Source organism: Vombatus ursinus, unplaced genomic scaffold, assembly GCF_900497805.2.
Source record: "Vombatus ursinus unplaced genomic scaffold, bare-nosed wombat genome assembly UNPS02008267.1, whole genome shotgun sequence".
In the NCBI taxonomy this organism is placed as follows: Eukaryota; Metazoa; Chordata; class Mammalia; order Diprotodontia; family Vombatidae; genus Vombatus; species Vombatus ursinus.
In genome coordinates, this window is record NW_020948045.1 from 99753 (window position 1) to 113936 (window position 14184).

At 35.6% G+C, this 14184-nt stretch overlaps 1 protein-coding gene across 2 annotated transcripts in view; it reads right to left on the minus strand.

Annotated features, from left to right (window-relative positions):
- The window catches only part of LOC114034148 (TBC1 domain family member 12-like), a 128908-nt gene that overhangs the window by 54305 nt on the left and 60419 nt on the right, over positions 1-14184 (minus strand). For both annotated transcript variants that reach the window (XM_027849754.1, XM_027849753.1), the window contains exon 3: positions 4734-4849. In XM_027849754.1, the coding sequence (XP_027705555.1) occupies positions 4734-4849 (116 nt within the window). The remainder of the gene's footprint in view (positions 1-4733; positions 4850-14184) is intronic.

Below are 14184 nucleotides of genomic sequence, written 5' to 3' on the forward strand. Positions count from 1 at the left end.
TTTTAATGTAAAAATAAACAAGCACATCCATCATTAGTATGCAAATTTGTTTTCATCTTTAATAAATGGTAAAATTATATGTATACCAAAGAATAAATTTCTTTATGATTTATTATCAGTAAACTGTTTGATTTGTATACCTATTTTTTATACTTATATACCAGAGGTCATGTAAAAATTTCTTAGGCAAAAAGGGGTTGTGAGAAGGAAAAATTTAAGAAGCCCTGATTTATACCATCCTTGAAAATTCCTGGTTTGTGAAACACTACAGCCTGCTCATCCCCAACCATGCCATCTGGAGAAAGTTCATTTTCATCTCTTTGGAAAGCATGTTGTTCAATGATCTGTACCCATACACCTAAGCCAGAAGAATACTAGCATTAAAAATATAAGTCTTTCTTACATGGACTGATGCAAAGTGAAGTAAGCAGAAACAAGAGAACATTGTGCACAGTGACAACAATACTGTATGGATAAAGAAATGTGAATGACTTAGCTATTCTCAGAAATACAATGATCCATGACAATCCCAAAGGACTCATGATGAAACATACTATCCACCTCCAGAGAAAGAATTGATATTATCTGAACACAGACTGAAGCATACTATTTTTCACTTTCTTTACTTCATTCCTTTTTTGTTCAACTCTTGCACAAAATGACTAATATGGAAACGTTTTACAAGATTGCACATGTATAACCTACATAAGACTGTCTACCATCTCAGGAAGTGGAAGGGGAAAGGGAAGGAAGGAGATTTAGAATTTGGAACTCAAAACTTTAAAACAAAAAAAAAAAGTTAAAAACTGTTTTAACATGTAATTGGGGAAAAATATTATTTAAAAGTAAAATAAAATAAACAATATCAGTCTTTGTTTTAGAGGACCATTAAAAATACTCCAAATTCCCAAAGAAAATATAACATCCCACTGTGCTTATAATACTTTGATTTTTAAAATGACTGGATTCAGTAAAACAAAACACTATCCCCTAACAGGTTTTTTACAAGTAAGTATTTCCTCTGCATGTCAAAATTATAGAGGAGTCCTTAAAAGACATATTAAAAGAAATAACCTTAATTCAATGACATTTCAGATAAGGAATAAAAAAGGAGTTACAAGGGTGCTCACCCCTGTCACGGAAGAGGTCTAATGTAAAGAGTCCACAAGAAAGATGTTAAAGCCCTCTGGATAACAGAATTTGGGGGAATGACATTGGACCTATGGCATCAAACCCCAGAATGCCCGTCCTTGCTCATAAGGAGCACATGATCTAATAAGGGAAGACAACACATAAAAGGAAGCTGGGAGGCAGGGAGAGAGGTTGGGCAGGCACGATGATGTCCAGACGAGTGCAACTGGGTGGGAAATGAAGAGATGGTTCCCCTAAACATTCTCCTTAAATGGAGAATATGGGGGAGCTCTCTGATGTCCATCTGGCAAGATTGAAACTCCAGTTTTTTGGGGGTTTATCTGATTCATAGTGAATTTTGACCCAGCCTCCCATTGCGAGAGACAGTCCCTGCTTTTCAAATGGGTTTCTTGTGAACAACATATTGTGTGGTTTGTTTTCTCATCTATTCTACCATTTTCTTTCATTTTACTATATTGTTTAGTCAATTCGCATTTAAAATTATGAGAAGGAGGTTTGGGTTTTCCTCCTTTGGTTTCTTTAGCATTCTTCTTAGATATGTTTTTATTCTCTTCCTCTTTTAAATGAATTCTTTGCCACTGCAATTAGTTTTACTTAAACTACTTTGAGGCATCTCTATTTCCACGGGTTGTATTCCTAGTGTGCCCAGCTCTCCCAGCATTTCCTTTCCCTAGCTTGAAGTTTTACTTAAGTTGCTGAATTTTCTTTTTTAAATGTAGTTTTCTATTTCTTCCTCTTTTTTTCCCCTTCTCTTTCTCCTCTAAGTTAAGTGGTTAGAGGCAGGTGAGTGGTACAATGAACAGAGCACCAGACCTGGAGTCAAGAAGACCCAAATTCAAATCCAGATTCAGATATTTACTAACTCTGTGACACTGGCAAGTCACTTCACTTGTATGCTTCAGTTTCTTCATTTGTAAAATGAAAATAATAATAATAATAGCATCCAGCTCCCAGGGTTGTTGTAGCCTAAAAATAGGATAATATTTTCAAAGTGCTTTGCAAATCCTAACATGCTATATAAATGCCAGCTATTACTAGTAGTAGTACAGTAGTTCAAAATTTCTCTATCTTCTCCCCTCTGATTTCTTATGTTGGTTAGTTTTCCTTTTATTGTGCCTTTTTCTAAGAATTGCTTTGCTTTGTTTTCTTCCCTCTTTTCCCTTCCAGTTTATTTTGCAATTTTATTCTTTGTGGGTAAGTCCCCACCCCTTTCTAATAGAATCAGAAAATGTGTGATTCAATTCACAGAAGTAACATGCCTGGTACCAATTCCCCTCTGTCCTAAATCATGCAGTGCAATTCCACCCCTTCTCTTCCCCTTAACTGTTCTCCTTACTAATGACCAGGCCATTTTACATAGATTCCATATCTACCCCAACTCCCCTTCTAGATACTCAAGGCCCCAGAAACTTATACGACCCTTTTCCTGGGTCAGGATTTTTATCCATGGAAGCATCACACTCTCTCAGAGGTAGCCTTCCAGTGCATTACCTGTCCCACTGAGGTCTCCAATCTCCTACACACTTTTTTCCTGAGTAGAGGGTTGTTCAGTGGGACATCTACCCTTGTTTGGGCTGAGACCACCTCTTTCAACTCTCCTTGACTTAATTATTCCTTTCTGCTTCCTCTCTTGAATTCTCCTGAAGCCTTCTTCTTGAGAAGAAGCTAGAGGAATCATCTCTTCACTGTTTGCCCATGAATGAAGGAGAGCTGTATCACTCACCTCTCCTTACCCCATTAATGTACCCTCCCCCTTCGTAGATCACAAATTATAAGAGAAATGCAACTTGTAAAACAACCCTGAAGTTTCACTGTGCAAATCAGCAAAAATGACAAAAGATACGAATAGTCAATATTGGACGGGGTGTAGAAAGATGGGAACACTAACAAGCTGTTGGTGGAACTATGAATTTACAACCATTATGGGAAAATAAATTAGAATTATGTGAAGAAAGTAACTAAAATGCCCATACCCTCTGACCCAGAGCTTCCACAGCCTGGCATATATCCCAAAGAGGTCAAAAAAAAGAAAGGGTCCTTAGACATCAAAATATTTATAATAGCATTTTTTGTAGTAGCAAATAATTAGAAATAAAATAGATGCTCATCAACTAGGGAATAGCTAAACAAGGGCTGTGTGTGTATGTGTGTGTATTAGATATATATAGATCTAGATAGATATATGTATATATGTATATCAATGTGCTGGAATATTAGTATATTATAAAAATGATACAATGACTATATTACTATGCTATAAGAAATAATAAATGAGATGAATAAAGGCATAGGAAAACTTATATGAATTGACATAAAGTGAAATAAGCAGAACCAGGAAAACAATATACAAAATAATAAGATGTGTAAAGAACAACAAAAAAAAATATAAACTGAATGATCTAAAATTATAATCACCACATTTGGCCTCAAAGAAGAGATATGAGATGACATATCACCCCACATCTCTGAAGCAGGAGACTCTAAGGGCAGAATACCACATAGAAAATGTAAGGCTTTTTGATATGTTTGTTAGCATTTGCTAAAATTTTTTTTCCTCACTTTTATTCTTTGTTATAAGGGATATCTCTTGTTTTGTTTTGATTTGTTTTTAGGCAGTTGGGGTTAAGTGACTTGCCCAGGGTCACACAACTAGTTAAGCGTCAAGTGTTTGGTCTGAGGCCACATTTGAACTCAGGTCCTCCTGACTTCAGGCTCAGTACTCTATCCACTGCGCCACCTACCTGCCCCTATGAGGGATATATCTTGTGCAGTGTGGGAGAATTTAAGTGATATAAATACATAAAATATCAATAAAAATTTACTTTTTAAAAAGAGCTAAAATAAAGGCAACCTGGCAAAGAAGATAGAAAGCCAACCTTAAAACCAGAAAACCTGGGTTCAACTTCTGTCTCTGATACATACTGGCTTTTGTGATTCTAGACAAATCATTTAACCTTTCCATGCCCTAGACTATTTTTAAGATTATAAATTGCAGAGAAGTACCATATTTCACTGCATAATCATCGTAGATTTTATGTCAAATTTTTTTTGCAAAAAAGGTGGGGTGCAACCATTATAGAATACCAGTGAATATACAATAAAACTCAACACTAACAAGGCACGTGCCCTGAGAATTCTAGGATCGCAATGCATGACAGATAAATGTGTATCCATATGCCACTGGTGAAAGCACTGCTGCTTTATTTACCTCTTAAGAGGCCTGACAGAATTATACCATGCAAAGATTACGCAACAAAAGGTTACAAGCCAATTTTTGGACTGGAAAAAAAAAACACCATAGGGTTCAATGATTATGCAGTGGTGACGATTATGTGGTGAAATATGGTAATTTTAATGCATCATTGCATTAAATTAAATAAAAGCTCATGCCAGCATCAACTGAATCTACTTATGGCTTCTGAATCAACAATGTAGTTTTTTCTTATTAAGACATCTTTCTGGAATGACTTTTTTCAAAAACAAGTTTCCGAGGAATATCAAATACCTTTAATATGATAGGTTAGATAAATTGTTCTAAAATTAAAAGTATCAACAATATTAACAATCATTAAAACACTTACGATGGTCGATCCTCAAGAATGAGAGCAGTGGTTGAAAGTGGTTCAAATTCAAAATTTTTACGTCTTGTGGACGGAAGTGGAGGTTTACATGTCCTCCCTATTCGTGCTTCATATTCCTAAAGTTAAAAATAATATACATTATCCAAAGATTTTACATTTTAAACTTTTATTTAATTGCTAATATTTAACTATTGAAAATAATATGTCACAGCAAGAAAATATGTATATATTAACTTACAACTTTCAGGTGAACAAGAAAAAAGATTAAAAACCTAAAAAAAATTTTAAACCACAAGAGTAATTATGTCAAATTCAGAAATCTGACAATGTCTAGGAATTCCATCCAAAAGTCACGGAAAAAAACCCCAGAAAAGTAATGAAATAACCAAAAACTTTGCACTTTAGAATAAATATCAAAAACATGGTGTTAAACTCTTTATTAAGATATTGTATTGCATATAGGTTGTTAGAAATAAAACACACAAACCATTTAAATGTTGATAACACATTTTAAAAAACCATACAAAGAAGTTAAGTGAGAATTTACATCACTGAGTGATAAACCAGTTGGTATTTAAAAAAAAAAAGTTTTAAATGGCTGAATTGCATTGAATTGCATATCCAATGGAATTAATCGGACTTTCAGATACTAGAAAAAGAAATTCAAAACTGAACTAACTCATGTAATCATATCAAGGTGGGGCCTGAGATTCTTTCATTCAACTCTCTCATTTTCTAGATGAGGAAACTATGAAGTGAGCTGACCTGCTCCCACAGCTAGAAAGCCAGGGCTCTCTGGCTCACGTCTGAGTGTGGCTTGTACTCTACATTATACCATCTTCCTTGGTTCCACAGGTCAAAGAGACATGTGTCATGCTTAAAAACGTAAAGAAATTTGTGATGAACATGTTGAACATTTACTTGTTTTAGTTGCTTATAATATCCTGACATGCCATGCTCTGAGGTTTGCAAAGCACTGTATACACACCATCTCATTTGAGCCTCACAACAACACTGACAGAGACTACAAGTATTCTTATTTCTATTTTTCAGAGTAGGAAATTGAACTAGTAAGCTTTGAAAGTGACACATGAATCCAGATGTTTCTAACTCCAAGTTTGGCATTTTTTCCACTATACAGAGCCTCTTCCTAAGATGCATTTACATTTTATTAGAAGATCCTGTTATCATCATTAGGCATTGTATACAACACTAAAAATGGCTCAAGCAAAGTATAATTACAAATATCTATTCAGATCAACAAGTATTTGAGTGCACAATACATGATATATTATCCACCTTGGATGGATATAAAAACAGTACAAAGCAATATGATAATCTTGCTAGGCATTATTACCCACAATTTATAAGACATGGACTCTGTGACAAATGAACTTACAATCCAGCTGGACAAACAAAACTGAACATACATAAAACACTTGCTAAATACAAGAAAATATAGAATCAAATGAGACCAATATAGACTCAAAAGAAACCAGGATGGGTCAGAGTAGTTGGAGTAGACTTTATGGAAGAAGTGGAACCTAAAAGATGAAAAAATGCAAAAGGGAAAGGACTTTCCAGGAAGGGAGTCTCACCAAAGATGTACTGGCAGAAGCGATCAAGATATACATGGAAGAGAAGTACTTGAGGCCAAATGTAAATGATGGCACCATTTCTTTAAAATATTGATGCCACACACTACTACCTAGTATGAAACAATAATAGGCTCTCAATTCAATCCAACAAAAAATTAAGCAAGGAGAAAATATGAAGAACACACACTCCCTGCCTATAAGGAATTTGTAGTCTGTAAGGGAAGATATGAAGCACAAAGAAAAAATTTTATTATTAAATGAACAGAAAATTGCATGAGAAACCAATATAAATTACAGTCTTAAAAAGGAAATGGTTTCTGAGAGAAGGTAAGAAACAATTTCAAAATCAGAAAAGTCTATGAGGGCAAGAACTGAGTCTTTACTAAACCTCCCCCAGTGTTGAGCATATTATTTTGCAAAGACCGGATACTTAAATGTTTGCTGAAGTCAAGAACTGGAAGCAATGGCATTCCAGTAGGTTTCTGAAGTATTCTAATAAATGGTAATATAGATATTTATTCTAGGAGCACAAGGTGTACATGAATGAAATAGTCCTTTCTGATAAAAGTATATGATGGGGAAGTATAAAATAAGGATAAAGGAGGAGAATAATGTCAAGACTATTGAAGGCTTTATCTTATGGATAATGGGAGGCAACGAAGAGCACAGAGAGACCTGATCAGATTTGTGCATTATTAAAATTAATTTGGTAAAGAACAGAGAGAAGGTGGAAGACACTCTTTAGGAGAAGAGTCTCCTAAAAACTCTAGATAGATCACTGCAAGTAATCATATAGATGGTGGTTGTTCAGTTGTGTCTGACTCTCTGTGACCCCCTCTGGGGTTTGCTTGGCAGAGATACTGGAGTTGTTTACCATTTCCTTCTCCAGCTCATTTTACAGATGAGGAAACTGAGGCAAACAAGGTTAAGAGATTTGCCCAGGGTCACAGAGCTAATAAGTGTCAAAGCTGGATATGAACTCTGGAAGATGAGTTTTCTTGACTCTAGGCCCAGCACTCTACCCACTTTGCCAGCTGGTTGCCCATTACACACACACACGCACACACACACACACACACACACATGTGTGTGTGAGTGTGTGTGTGTGTGTGTATATATATTTATATGACCAGGTGGTAACTTTATTTTCCAATATACACTCATTACCAGGCACAAGAGGGGATTAACATTAGTTAAATGACTCACATCAGTTAAAGTATTTATTTACATTCATTTGCATAAGGTGTTCTTTAGCTCAGATGAACAGAAACACCAACTTGTCCATCCTCATCAGGCTTATAGTATTTTGTGGTAGTTTTGTCTGTGGAAGAAGGCAACTGAGGTATGACTAAAATGACTTTCCAACTAGTAATCACTATGAAGAACACTGCATATTAATTAGGTATTAATTATCAAGAAACAATCATTAAGCAATTACTATATTCCAAGTAAGAACACTGAGATCTATTTAGGCAGACCATAATTTGCATGGAAAGTAGTGTGTGATAAAGCTGGAAAGACAGAATGAGTAGAGTCAGATCCAGAAGGGCTTCAAATGACAAAGAGAGGAATTTATAATCGATCTTAAGGGAAACAGGGAGCCACCAGGCCAGAGTTTATACAGAAACTTTAGGAAAATCACTATGGTGGTTATATGGAGAATGGAAAGGAATGGGGAAAAACTGAGGAGTGAGGCATCCCAATTAGGAGGCTATTGCAATCATATCAATGAAAGGTAAGGAAGGCCTAAAACAGGGTGGTCATGAATAGTGACATGGGAATGGATTCAAGAGATGTTGTGGTAGTTTAAAAAAAAAAAAAAAAGCAAGTATTTGGATATAAGGAGTAAAAGAGTGAGGAGCCAAGGAAGGGCCCAAGACTGTAAACTTAGATGGCTGTAGGGATAGTGGTGAACTTCACAAGTTAAATGGCTTAAACAAGGTTACACAGTAAGCAACAGGAAAAAAAAAGTCCTTTCCATCCAAATCCAATTACCACAATACCATGTTTCTTCTATTTTCAATCAGACCTACTATATTCAGTTTTGGTCACCATACTTTGAAAGGGATTTGGGGGAACTGTTGACATTTCAAAAGAAAACAACAAAGATGATTAAAAGAACAGAAAATACATATGAAACAAGTTTCAAGGAACCAGTTTTGTTTCACCATCATAGAAGATGAAGAATAAACTGATTACCTTAAGATATATAACAGCTTTTAAGAAAAATATTAGCCAATTGTTCTTCAATTTGACAGGAAGTCTAACAGGTTCAAAATTAAAGCAGGATAGACTTTAGTTGGGCAAAAAAAGAGAACCTCTGAAAAACTGGGATAACTTACTGACCTGAAAAAAGGAAAGAAGAGGGGGAAAAAAGGAGAGAATAGAAAAATAGATCAGAGAAAGAAGTTGAAAGTAGTAGATTATTACTAACAAATACCTCAGCTGCTACTCAACAGCAACAGTGACACTGGGATTAATTCCTCTTTATTCTATGATCAAATAACTGACATTTATTTAATACTTTGAAATTTACAAAGTATTTTTCATAACACTCCATTTGATACTGACAACAACCCTATGAGCTACAGGTATTAGCATTCCTATTTTACAAATAGAAAAAAGGTTCAAAGGAGAAAATGATTTGTCCATTGTCACAAAACCTAATAAATATCCAAAGAGCAATTTGAACACATCTCACCTAAATCCACAGCTCTATCTCCTATACAATGCTGTCTCCAGATGGCCTTAATTACATTCAACTTCAGCAGTTAAAAATTAATGGAGGCCTATATCAAATTGCTTACTATGTCGGGGGGGGGGGGGGGGGACAGTGAAAGAATTTGAAACTCAATTTTTTTTAAAAAATCTTAAAAATTGTTTTTACATGTAATTGGGGAAAAAAATAAAATACTCTTCAAAGAAAAATTCATGGAGGGCAGAACTGGCCAGCAGCTGTAACTTAACTGCATCTGGTTACCTAAAGGTTTATTTTTATTCCATTTTAAACTACAGAACCTAATCTGTATCTGTTCATGCAAATAGTAATATCAAGTTTGGACACAAAGCAATTTGTCACTTCTCTATGCTCTGGTGAGCCCATTTACTGAAAGGTGCGAGTTCAGGGAGATATAAGACCAAATCAGTTTGCTCCATTCTGTTTATCAAAGGCTACTATTAACCTAAACAGAATGGATTACCCGCTAAGCATAATGACATGAAGTAATTACCATCACTCTCAGTGTAACCTCAGCCTTGATGTCACTCAGTCTCAACATCTAGGTTGATGAATTGCTAATTAATTTGATGGAATCATGAAAAGAGGGGAGGCATGCTGGTTCTTTGGGTACTTGCCAGGAAAGAATATGATGGCAGTGGGGAATAAGGCTTCAATCCCACTTGGCACAGAGGGTGCCGGGGTAAACGGCATAGAAAATACAGAGACATATGGTGCAAAGGAGGAGGGAAGGAAACAGAAGAAGATAGTATGGGAATGGCAATAGAGTGGTAAAGGAAGACAGGCAGCCTGGGGAAGAGAATAGAGATGGTAGAGGCACAGAGCAGCAGTCACACAACCATGGATTGGAGTTGGGAACACTCAGTAGCATGGACCCAGATGGAGATGGAAGAGTGCAGGAGGGGAGAGAGAGAGAGCAGGAATTTGGGGTCTCATTTTTACAGGCAGGGGGACAGACTAACTTGTATCCATGCCACTTAAGAGCTAGTTTTATGCAGACATTTAGAGCTTATCTGAAATCACAGGACCAAAAAGCCCTAATTTAGTACACAGTCTCAGGATGTGATTTTTAGTTAATATATAATGCAGTCTGCAAATTATACTTCTTTGATTTTGGGGACAGTCTGTAAGTGACTTCCAGATTCCCCTTTGCAATCTTACTTCCTGTTACTGCCCCTTTATACTGGCTACTTATAAACTTACTATACTAACTAGAAGTGAGATGGGTCAGAGAGACCAGAACAAGATACAATTTTAAAATAGCTGAGATCACATCAAGAATTAAGTCATCCCCCTAGGTCACCCTGCTTTCCCAAGCAATTGATGTTTACCATGGTGCCATCTTCACCAGTTTCTTGTAATTATTAGCTACTTTTAAAATCTGGATCAAAGTATATATCTTCTGATTCAGTTATAGCATAAGCATTATTATATATTACAGTAAATTGTGCTGGATGCCAATGTGTATCAAGCAGCTATTTCCTTGTGTTTGATTCAAAATTAGAAGTAATATATCATGCTAAAGAATATGTAAATTAATAGAAGGCATTTTGATGTCATTCCAACATAGTAAATGGTACTTGAATAGAGAAAGAGCAATATAACATGCAAAATGGCAGTGCTAAAAACAGTGAAAGATTATGCAAAGAATGAATGCCAGCCCTGGTTCCACTTGACAACACTTACAGAAACTGTTACTGATTTTATTGGGAGTCCAAGAAGAAGCAGGGTAAACCTAATCGTCACTTTTATTAAAATTAGGACTAAACCAAAGAATTCAGTTTACCAAGTTCATTCTTAATTAAAAGAGAAAAAAGTGATGTTGAATAAATTAAGAACATGAGCATGCTATCTATTAGTAAAGGTGCAAATCAAGTGACATGAACAAAAGAAGCAAGACTGGCAGCTAATGTAAAACAGAAATAAAATGTGCAACAAATGAGAAATAAGACAGGTCATTTTTAAAAATGAAAATGTTACTGAAGAGTTTTTCCTTCATTTGAGGATATTTACCACAGTGCATATGTGCAAGTGAACATCAGTGATCTGAAACCTAGAATGTCAAGAAATTTTGAAAAGCTTAAACATTCTAAAGGGTTTGTTATGTTGGAAAGCCCTTGACTTTCCTAAATCCTTCACTGAAATATTGAGTACTGATTTATTTCAAAATCATCACTCCATAAAACATCTCAGTATAAAATACTGTATAAAATTGCCAAAAAAGATAAGAAATATACTTTTCATAGAGAAGGATGTAACAATTTTGAGTTTTGGATAATTTCAGGCCATACATTCTTTAATATGAACTTCTGAGTACTGGTTTTCAATGCCTCACAAAGGTAGAAACTCCAGGAATTCTAATAAGAAGTTAGCAAAATGGCTGTTAAAAGTTTGAGGACTTCCAAATGAACACACAATATGAAACTCAAAAAAATTGAGTTTCAAATTCTTTCACTGTCTCCCCCCCCCCCCCACACATTATAAACAATTTGATATAGGCCTCCATTAATTTTTAACTGCTGAAGTTGAATGTAATTAAGGCCATCTGGAGACAGCACTGTATAGGAGATAGAGCTGTGGATTTAGGTGAGATGTGTTCAAATTGCTCTTTGGATATTTATTAGGTTTTGTGACAATGGACAAATCATTTTCTCCTTTGAACCTTTTTTCTATTTGTAAAATAGGAATGCTAATACCTGTAGCTCATAGGGTTGTTGTCAGTATCAAATGGAGTGTTATGAAAAATACTTTGTAAATAATTACTACAATAAATAATTACTGTATTACTACTGGATAAAAAGATAATAATAATAATAATAACTTGGTGTATATTTTCTCAAAAGAATGGGAAAAGGGGCAGCTAGGTGATGCAGTGGAGAGAGCTCCAGACTTGGAGTCAGGAGGACCTGAGTTCAAATCTGGACTCAGACACTTGACACTTACTAGCTGGGTGACCCTGGACAAGTCACTTATTTCCTCACCAAAAAAAAAAAATTTGGAAAAATACTGAGGATCTTCCAGACCTCTCCTAATTAGTGAATAATCAACTCTTATTTGTTTTAAGAGCTCTCCTGTAGAAGGGAGAATAAAGGAGTGAGAAGATTAAATGGATTCTGTATCATTTTTATTGATTCTATTTACAATTAATTTTAACTTCATCCTGTAACTGTTTACGTCATTGTTCTTTGTCTCAGAACTTAGAAGTTCAACTGGCCTATAATGAGTTTTGAAATCCATTCTCCTGATAATCACTATTTAACTCTTGCCTCAAGGAAATCTGCTATCCTTGAGGGATATGAGTGAACACCATGGAATCTGGTCCAGTATCTATATACCACCAACCTATCCTTCAAGGATGTCTGGTCCCATATCTCTGACCTTGCAAGTAGACTCAAACAATAAACATTTCTTAGGCACAGGAAGGAAGAAGGGGGTTGTTGCGACCAATTATATTGTCCCCCATGCCTCAGCTCTGTAACCAATCATACTGATTTTGCCATTCATGATGTCAAGTTTTTGTAATCAATCATAACTTGTTCCCCATTTACAAAGTCCTGTTGTTTGTTCTGTGCTCCCCAAAACTGTAAATCACACTTTACTAATAAACTGATCATGCTCAGAACTTTGTGCCTCAGTTAACTCTAACAGTAGGTGTAGAGAAATTATAACAGTTTGATGTTATGTTAAATATTGTTTTAAAGTTCTAGTGTAGTTTGCTTTTGTCACTCCAAACAAAGAAGAATGTGACAGTCAACAAGCATTTATTAAGTACTCACTATAAGGAACTGAGCCAAACGCTAGGAATACAAGAAAGGCACAAAAAAAAAGTTTCTGCTCTCAAGGAGCTCACAATCCAATGGAGATCATCTCAGAGGGAAGACACTAAGATTAAGAAGGACTGGGAAAGACTTCTTGCAAAACATGAGATTTTAGCTGAGACATTAAGCAAGCCAGAGGAAACCTTATTGGAGGTAAAGAGTGTATGGATTCAAATCCTGATCTGAGTCATTAATACCTAAGGACTGTCTTTTGCCTCTTTTTGTAACCCAGAACTTAGGACAGTGTCTGGCATATAACATGCACTTAATAAGTATTTATTGAATGGAACTGAATTGAATTTTGCTAATCTTCTCTCTCTCCCCCTATCCATTGGTTGTTTCCCTTCTGCCTACAAATACACTCATGTCTTCCCTATCTTTTAAAAACAAAAAACCTCACATGATCCAACTATCACTGCCAACTATTGTCCTAGTGTTAACTCCTTTCCTTTGCAGGTTAATAAGCTCAAGAAAGCCATCTATACTCGTTGCCTCCACTTTCTCTCCTCTCACTTGATTTTTTTTTCTTTTGTCTGAAATACTTTTTAAAATCTTTTTTAAAATCTCATTTTCAGTTAACAGGCACTTATTTTCTCATTCTCCCATGTCAACCCCTGCCCCGAAAAAGAAAAACCAAACCCCTATACAAATATGCAGAGCCAAGCAAAATAAATTCCCTCACTGATCATGCCCAAAAATGTATGTCTAAGTCTGTATCTTGAATTCATCACCTCTTGATCAGGAAGTCAGTAGCATGCTTCTTTAAAGATCCTCTACAGTCATGGCTACTCATTGCACTGATCAGAGGTCCTAAGTCTTTCAAAGTTGTTTTGACTTTATAATGCTGTGGGTATTACATAAATTGTTCTCCTGGTCCTGATCCCTTCAATCTGCATAAGTACATACCAGCCCTCCTTGACTTCTTTGAAACCATCCCTTTCATCAATTCTTACAGCACAATAATATTCCATTATAGTCATATACAAAAATCTGTTCATCCCTTCTCACTAGATTCTAATCTCTATGTAACATGGCTGCCCACCTCATTATTCAGCTGAAGCTACTCTCCTCAAAGTTATCAATGATCTTTTTATTGCCAAATCTAATGGCTTTTCACAATCTTAATCATCTTCTCTGTAGTATTTGACATGGTCAATAAACATGTAATAAATTTCTATTATATGCCAGGCACTGTGCTAAGCTGTGGGGATATACACTTTCTCCTTCTGGATACCATCTCTTCTCCAAGTTTTCAAAACACTATTCTTTCCTGGTGTTCCTTTTACTTCTACTCTTTT